The 8,362-nt window shown below is 37.0% G+C and overlaps 1 protein-coding gene across 1 annotated transcript; it reads left to right on the top strand.

The window, feature by feature from the left end:
* The first annotated feature begins 384 nt into the window (after window positions 1–384).
* On the top strand, window positions 385–6,300 carry LOC146457159 (ADP-ribosylation factor 4). The gene is made up of 6 exons (XM_085092185.1): window positions 385–571; window positions 1,902–1,982; window positions 2,928–3,037; window positions 3,637–3,708; window positions 4,180–4,305; window positions 6,198–6,300. The coding sequence occupies exons 1-6, from the start codon at window positions 505–507 to the stop codon at window positions 6,285–6,287; spliced, it is 546 nt and encodes a 181-aa protein (XP_084948311.1). The 5' UTR covers window positions 385–504; the 3' UTR covers window positions 6,288–6,300.
* Window positions 6,301–8,362: the final 2,062 nt, after the last annotated feature.

Genomic DNA, 8,362 nt, shown 5'->3' with positions numbered 1-8,362 from the left:
TCTAAAGACTTTTGCCAACTCCACACCGTGTTTCCTTCACGAAACTATTGACAGAGTGGTTTCTAATTAAAACCCGTTTGATTATAACACCTACAGATGTTTAAAAAATGTGCCAACGGCTTTTTCGGAGAATCTTTAGCGATCTTTTAGCGTCCGCCATCGTGCTGCATTTCTTTTTTACGCTACTTTTATTTTTCGCGCCAGGCCGCCAGTCGCCCATGCCACGCTCTGTCGTTAACATTTTCACTTCCGTTTTAGATTTCTTTTGTCAGGAACTAGCCAATCAAATCCTGTGTCCCCAGAGCCTCCTTTCCCTCGTGCGAAGGCCCCGCCGGCTAAGAGGGACAGGAGGCTCTGGGGACGAGAATGGAGTTCTATGAGTTACGCAAGCGCAAGAGAAGTCTTGACGTGGCCGAGTTCTTGTCGAACATATCCACGCGAAAATAGAAATAAGGACGGTTTCTGTCGCGACACTTGGCTCATTTTCGTCCAAAATACCGCAACATGGGTCTCACTTTATCAAGCATATTCTCTCGGATTTTTGGAAAGAAACAAATGAGGATTTTGATGGGTAAGTTTGTTCCATATGTCCTGACAACCTTAACAATTTCGACTTGAATTGGACTCAGCTGAGCACGATGTTATTTCCGATCGATTTTACATTGGATCAAACGAAAACGGCATTCCGCTAGAGTTTCTTTCCAGCTTTTATGCCTTCACCTCTCATGCACTTTATTGGCTGTTAAGCTTCTGGTTAGTTTGGTCAGTTATATAAAGCTTATTTCAACTCCTTTCTTAATCGATCGAGACTTCCTCTATGGTCATTGAAGTCGTATCATTGTGATATTCGCGTTCAATTCGTTGTTGACATTTCGCCAAAACAGGTAATGCCCGGCTATTTACTCTTGGGTACAGAAAGGAAAATTGCACTATTTTCCTTGGAAAATGTTTTTTAAAAGCAGTCAAGCTTATATAATTGTACAGTATATGTGCCGGTAAATGCATGTCAGCCATACCTCCTGCCAAGTCATGATCAATTATTTCAAACAGATTGGCCGAATCCACTCCCAAGGTTGAGGGCTTATTAAACAGTGCCACCCTCAAACTTTCAATTTCAGGGCCAGAGTGAAAACTGTAGAAAACGTACAATTTAGAGAAGTTAATTTAAAGGAAAAGACCCTTTCACTTCACACAGCTATACCTTACCTTAATAGTAGGCATCTATCCTGTATAACAACTTTTGACTTGGCAAACTGTTTAGTCAAATGAAGATTAAAAAAAATTATGCAAAAAAAAAAAATAACCTCCATTTGATATGAAACTTTACTCAGAGTTCTGTCTGTATATGGATATTATCTGTTTCATAATTAGTGGAAACTGGTCACTTTAAAGAACATACAGGTTTTGTCAAAAAATGAAAGTGTTTGAGAGGGAAAATGGCCATTTTTATACTACAGACAGATAATGCGTCTGGACGACTTTAAGCAAATAATTTTACTGCGTCTATTTAGTTCATCATTTAGTTCATCCTGTATAAAAACAGGCAAGAGACGCATCATGCATCTGGACGAACTAAATCGTTAAGTGTGCCTTCGAAGACACACTAAACGATTTACCGTTAGTTCTTCCAGACATATAAAGCAACTCTCGCTCGTCTTTATATAGGACAAACTCAATGACAAACTAAACAGATGCAAGGGCTGTTCTTCCACAAAGTTATAAACCGCACAAAAATATCTTTGTTTTGGCAAGCACCGCCGTTAAGAAACCATTTTTTTTTTCCTTCGGACCATCCCCAGATGTGCAGAACATATATATTTGCAGAATCAAAAGGAGGCACCGTCTTTAATGTCAGAAGGGTGTTGGGTTTGGTAAAATAACTTTGTTCTTGTCTTTTGTAGTCGGCCTTGACGCAGCTGGTAAAACTACCATTCTGTACAAACTAAAGCTTGGAGAAGTAGTCACTACCATTCCTACCATCGGTGAGTAGTGAAAATGTTTTGAGTGATATGTTCTGGTCACACTTTTAGTGAGAATGTCGTCGGGATTTCCTTTGGATAGCCAGATGCTGAAGAAATTTTTTCAGCGGATGTGTGGAGTATAAACCACAGTTGAACCCTGGGTCTGTAATTTGAGGTTCTAATGTTTGCGTCTGGTGATGAAATCCTAAAGTGTGACCATTGCAGTGGAAGTCATTGGGCAGTACATTCTTATGGTACTGTTTATAATATTATTTATGCTGTGCATGGTGTTTCAAACTGAGCAACACTTTTCTGTAGTTTTGTTAATTATGTTTGACATGGTGGTTCTAACTTTTGAGTCTGTGGATGAAATCCCAGAGTGTGATCATTTAAATCAAAGCTATTCACTCAGAGCAGTACTTTCCTGTGCTGTTGGTAATTGTGCTGGTATAAGTTGGCTTTAACACTTGAGTCATAAGGTGAAATCTTTAATAATAATATTAAGGATTTCCTCTTTAGACCATTATGACCATTCAATGAAAGGTACTGAGCAGTACTTTCCTGTGGTGCCTTTTTATATTATGCTGAACACTTGGTGGTTCTAACTTTTGAGTCTGGATAAAATCCTAAAGTGTGACCATTCAAATGAAAGCTACTGAGCAGTGCTTTCTTGTGGTACTGTTTGTTATACTGTACAGGGTGATTCTGGATTTTGATTCTGTGGGTGCATCTCATGTATGACCATTCAAGTGAAATATACTGAGGAACACTTTCCTGTGGTGCTGTTACAGTGTGGCTCTAACTTTTGAGTCTGTGGGTGAAATCCTCAAGTGTGACCATGCAGTGGAATGCTTTTGTTTCTCTTACTAACACTATTTTTAAAAAAGAATATCTCAATTTTCAAACTGGTTTGCTTGTGATAGCATTGGGAATTTTCATCTCTTTTTGTTTTGTTTGTTTTTAAAGGCTTTAATGTTGAGACAGTGGAATATAAAAATATCTCATTTACTGTTTGGGATGTGGGTGGTCAAGATAAAATCAGGCCGCTGTGGAGACACTACTTCACAAACACACAGGTAAGTATTGTTGTCAACAGAGGATTGCCATTTATAAAAGAATCTACAGTCAACTCCCAATAACTCAAACCTTCAACGGAAATTGAAAAGGGTTTGAGTTTTCAGGAGTTCGAGTTATCAGGAGTTGTGAACAATAATGACCAGAAATAAGGGGGAAAACGGTGTTTACTGTGTATTTTAGTGTCAATTTTAATCAAATTTAATAATAGAGAAGTCAAGTCAAAATGGAACAACACTGTATTTCTAAGTTATAATCAAACCGTAACGTAATGTGAAATAAATCAAAGCAAAGTAACAGGAAATGACTAGGTACTGCGAACTTTGCAGGTTTCAAAGACAAACATGGTTCAAGTTATCAAGGGTAAAATTATATAGAATATGACCTGAGGGGAAACAAAATTGGTTCGAGCCAGTGGGAGATTCAAGTTATCAAGGGTTTTAGTTACCCAGGGTAAAATTACAGTAAATGTATGACGGAAATCCAGGGGAAATCAATTTTGGTTCGAGTTAGAGCGAGGTTCGTGTTGTCGAGGGTTCAAGTCATCGGGAGTCGACTGTACATGTATATATCAAGTAAAATTCTGTTTTCATCTCTACAGGGACTCATATTCGTTGTAGACAGTAATGACAGAGAGAGAATAGGAGAAGCTAATGACGAACTGCAAAAAATGGTAAGCAAATCAATAGTGACAAACTTGTTCAGAAATTTTAGTTTGTGCAGTATGCTCTTGTGTTTATGCCTGGTTTGATGATTGTTTCTTCTGTTAAAACATTTTTTTCCTGGTGCTTGCAATGTGATTGGTTTTCAATGCGAAGGATACAGTATTAAAAAAAATAGCAACTTTGTTCACCCATCAATAATATTGTAACATTGTATAACTATTACATTCAGTTTCAGGAAATCTTAGGAAGCTCTACTGAGCTTATTATTATTATTATTATCATTATCATTATCATTATCATTATCATTATCATTATCATTATCATTATCATTATCATTATCATTATTATTATTATTATTATTATTATTATTACTTTTTACACAAGTCTAAAACTATTATCTTTGGTGCATTTGACATACATGTACTTTCTAGTTTGAGAATTTTTTCAGTATTCACTAATGAAATCCCTACAATTGACAGCTTCAGGAAGAGGATTTGCAAAATGCTGCTTTACTGGTGTTTGCAAACAAACAAGACTTGCCAAATGCTTTTTCAGTCTCTGAAATAACAGACAAGCTAGGACTTCACAACTTACGAGGAAAACAGGTGAGAGCAGAAGATGGATTTCTCTATAAAATTCCTGTTAAAAGTTTGTACACTATTGATTTTTTTAAATATTTGTTTTAAAAGTAAACTACATCATGACTGCAAAGAATTTATTTTCTTTAAATGGCATTTTAAAACTACATGTAAGTCGCTAAATTTGGTCAGACAAAATATTCTACTCAAGGTATATGGTAGTTGTTTGGACATTATATCCAATTGCACTTGGGATTCTTTGCTAAGCTAATTTGATGTGATAAAAAGGAAATCGTGTAACACAAATAAGAGGTCTTAATTTCCAAACAAAGGAAACAAAGCTGGGAAAGGAGGTCTCATATTCTGTTACATATGAAAACATTAGTGTTTCCAGTCATTTCTTCACAAACACGACAACTTTGTATTCAGGGATTGAAATAAGCTAAAAGCACAGAAGGCTGCTGTCTGAATTTTGAATAGCCCCTGCTGACAATATTGTAGTATGTATTTGTTATGTCCTACAATCTCTAGCAGGGTCAATTCAAAATATTAAGAATGTACAAAATTTGTGGCATTGGGGAAAATGATGCCCACTTTAGAAATTAACCTTCAAAGATGATGATGATGATGATGCAGCTGAGGGTTGTAAGTTAGAAAACTGTATCACGTTATTGCATCTCCCTCTTTAAATAACGTTATTGTATTGTATTGTAAATGAATGTGAACTTTTTAAGTTTGTATATATTTCTTGTAGTGTTTATTTCCTGTTACATGGTATTGGTTTTGTTGTTTTGATCTGAAATGGGACTAAGATTTTAACCATTCGATTTGTTCGTAATAAGGCATGGTTTGTTTACTACATGTACAGCTGTAGTTAAAAAACCTAGCTTGTAGGGTATGAAGTTTTCCTTTTTTGTGTGAGTAAATAGGCAAATATTTAAGCAGTTAATTGTGAACTAGGTTATATGGTACTCATCATTATCATCATCAGTCCATGCCATGTCATTTATTTCAGTTATGTGTTTCTCCGAACCTAAATTTATACACAAAGATTAATAGTTACAAAAAAATTTAATATTACGGTGTGACGTGCTTTGCTGTGGCCACCCAACAAACTTTTTTTACAAGTTAGCCAATCAAGATACTCGAATTTGATTAACGGTCGCGTCTTCTTGCAAAGTCAAACAGGCAACTGACGCAACAATGAATTATTTAAAACATCTCGTTTTGTACTTTATGAACAAGATTGGCTAACTTGTAAAAAAGGTTGGGTGACCACGGTAAGGTGCGTCACACTGTAAATATATTGCAATTAACTTGAATACAATTCATAATGGGGAAGAGAGTAGAGGGGTACCTTTAGTAAAACTAACACTGTGCCCCTTATAAGAGGCCAATAAACCAATATTATTTAGTTAAAATTAAGTAGAATAGAAAAATAGAAGAAAGAGGACAAGGAAAAAAAAAATGTGAATTTTAGGGTGCATTTTACATTTCTGTAAGTGATTTACTTTATGTGAGTGGGTGTTTAGTCCTCTGCTCTACCTTCAACATGGAGGAGGCTGTCCTTTGTTTGGTTTATCCCACTCAAATAATCTGGCTTGGTTGGACTTGCCAGGAGCTCAAACTCCTGCCGACTCAGCTGTTATGATCATAAAGCTTCACCACTATGTCAAGGTCACAGCCAAAGGTTAAGACACTGGTGCTATTATCTATGCAAAATTCCAAGAAGAACTCCTGCCCATTCTCTCCTACCAGACAGTGGTCAAAATGCAACTACTTTCACTTTATCAGTGCTCCAATTTATTGAAATGCCTTGTAATTTATTGTTTCTTTTGATCACTGAGGTTGCACATTGATTGTATACGTAGTGTATGTTGTTTTTAATTAACGTGGTTGTTAATGTGTTTTATCTTTAGTGGTATGTGCAAGCTACGTGCGCCCCTCAGGGACAGGGCCTTTATGAAGGACTGGACTGGCTATCAAATGAACTCTCCAAGGCTGGCTAGAAAAACATTTTTTTTAAATAAATACTGTACACTCATCTGATAAATTACTGCCTTTAAAGATCGGTTGAAGATATTTATACCGAGACAGTTATAAGTAGTTGTTAAGTGTAGTTTATTTTGTAGCATGTTTCGGTAATTAATGGTTCAACTCTTAACTGGCAGTGACATGGAGATTTTATTTTGTGCTGGGTTAAGCGTTAAACTTGGTTTTCACTAGCAATGCAAACACAAGCATAAGAGTGCTTATTTCACCGTGAAACCTCGATGCAAGCACAAGGATCAAAATCTTTTCCTTTTCTTGTCCTTGTGCTTGTGCCTCCGCCTGTGCTTGTGTCACTAGTGAAAACCAGGCTTACATTTGGCTGCGAACACTTTTTTTTTTTTTTTGCATAATGCCGTGTGAAATAATGTTGCACAGAAGTCAACTGGTAATGGCTGTGGGCAAAAGTTGATAAGAGTTCATTCTTGCAAAGTGCACAAGAGGCCAAGCAAGGACAGGAGAGTTTAAGAGTCTAACAAGAGCACTAGAGTTTTCCCTTTAACTCTGTTCAACTCTTGTTTTCCATCATTCAATTCCAATAGTCGCAAGCCCCCCTACTCCGTAGGATTTCTTAAAACAAACCAGCAAATGACCCTGTTCTTCAAATACTCCACATTTCAGTTAAGAAATAAGTCGATTTCTTCATTTTCGGGCATATCTTCATTCTAATGAAAGTTAATACAAGCCAACCTTAGATAAGTCTTATTCCTCAGTATTGCTCCTTTGACTGCTCATTTTGTCCTCTTTGGACATAGTGCAGCACAAATTTATCGTGTTTGGCAATGAATTTTGTCATTGAAAGACAGTGACAGTGCTGAACGATGAAAATCAGCAGGCCATCAAATGCACCCAGGGTAATAATAATAACAATCTTTTAATAGGATGCTCCATGGGTATACTCCAGGGTATACTCATGCCTGCTCCCCCTCCCCCCCCCCCCCCCCCAAGAGAGACAATGTGGGAAAATACCCCTAAGGGGATGAACACTGCTGGAATTGACTGATTCATTACAATGTAGTTTCTTTCCTTTTGGTTCCAATTTTTCCACCAGTCCACTTGAAGAAAATGTTTCCATTTCTCCATAAGATCCTTGGAAAACTTTCCTCAAAACTTATTATTATATCGAAAAATGAACGTAGAAGGAAGATGTGATAATGTTTTGAGTTTCAAACAAAGCGGAACCTTGTCTTGTAGACTCAATTTCACACCTGTCTGGTTCTCGCAAACAGCTGTTGGTAATTGAGCCAATTCTATTAAGAATCACCATTATTTTGACTGTAATTTATCGTTCATTTGCTCATTATTTTAAGTAGTTTATTAAGCAACAATGTAACATCCATTTGTGGGTATATTCAAAATTTGTTGAGTTTTAGAGACCTAGCTTGATGCCTGTTAGAGAGTATTTGAGAAAAAAAAGTGAAAAAATAAAATATGATGAACGCACCTCATGGATTGTAGAGTATCTTGAAAGGAATTCAAATTTCAGACGGTGACGTAAGAGCCCGTTCTAACCCTCGTAGAGGCCCTATAAAAACCGCTTCGGAGGCAAGGCAACCCAGTAAAAGACCATTTCAGCTCTTAGTGCAATTTATGTTTGTCCTTGAATACATTTTGACACACAGACTTCAAAATTGAAACCCTGTAGACCATTAATTAAGTCAAATTAACTCCCAAAACCTTTTACACCCCACCTGTGGTTAGGTTGGGTGCGTTTCCGCCTTTGAAATTGACAAAATCTGACCAAATTTTAAAGAGCGAAGCTAGCCACCAAAAAAGTATAGCATTTTACTCAACAGTACGGCTCACATTTGAAGGCTAAAATAGATCCATTTTTTTCTTGGGATACCCGCAATCATGGTATACATTATTGTATTAACTTGTGAAATTACAATGTCAGTGTGGAATCAGTTGAGCAAAAAAAAACTCTTTTCGAAACCCCATCTATCCCGGAGGGGGCGGTTTCTGCCCAAGGCCACTTTGCACCGGAATACCGGCGCTTTCCTGAAGTTTTCGGGAAATCCAGAAACCCAAGGTG

The sequence above is a fragment of the Pavona decussata genome, unplaced genomic scaffold (assembly GCF_977016875.1).
Source record: "Pavona decussata unplaced genomic scaffold, jaPavDecu1.1 SCAFFOLD_245, whole genome shotgun sequence".
NCBI classification, from domain to species: domain Eukaryota; kingdom Metazoa; phylum Cnidaria; class Anthozoa; order Scleractinia; family Agariciidae; genus Pavona; species Pavona decussata.
This window is presented reverse-complemented; position numbering and strand designations above follow the sequence as displayed.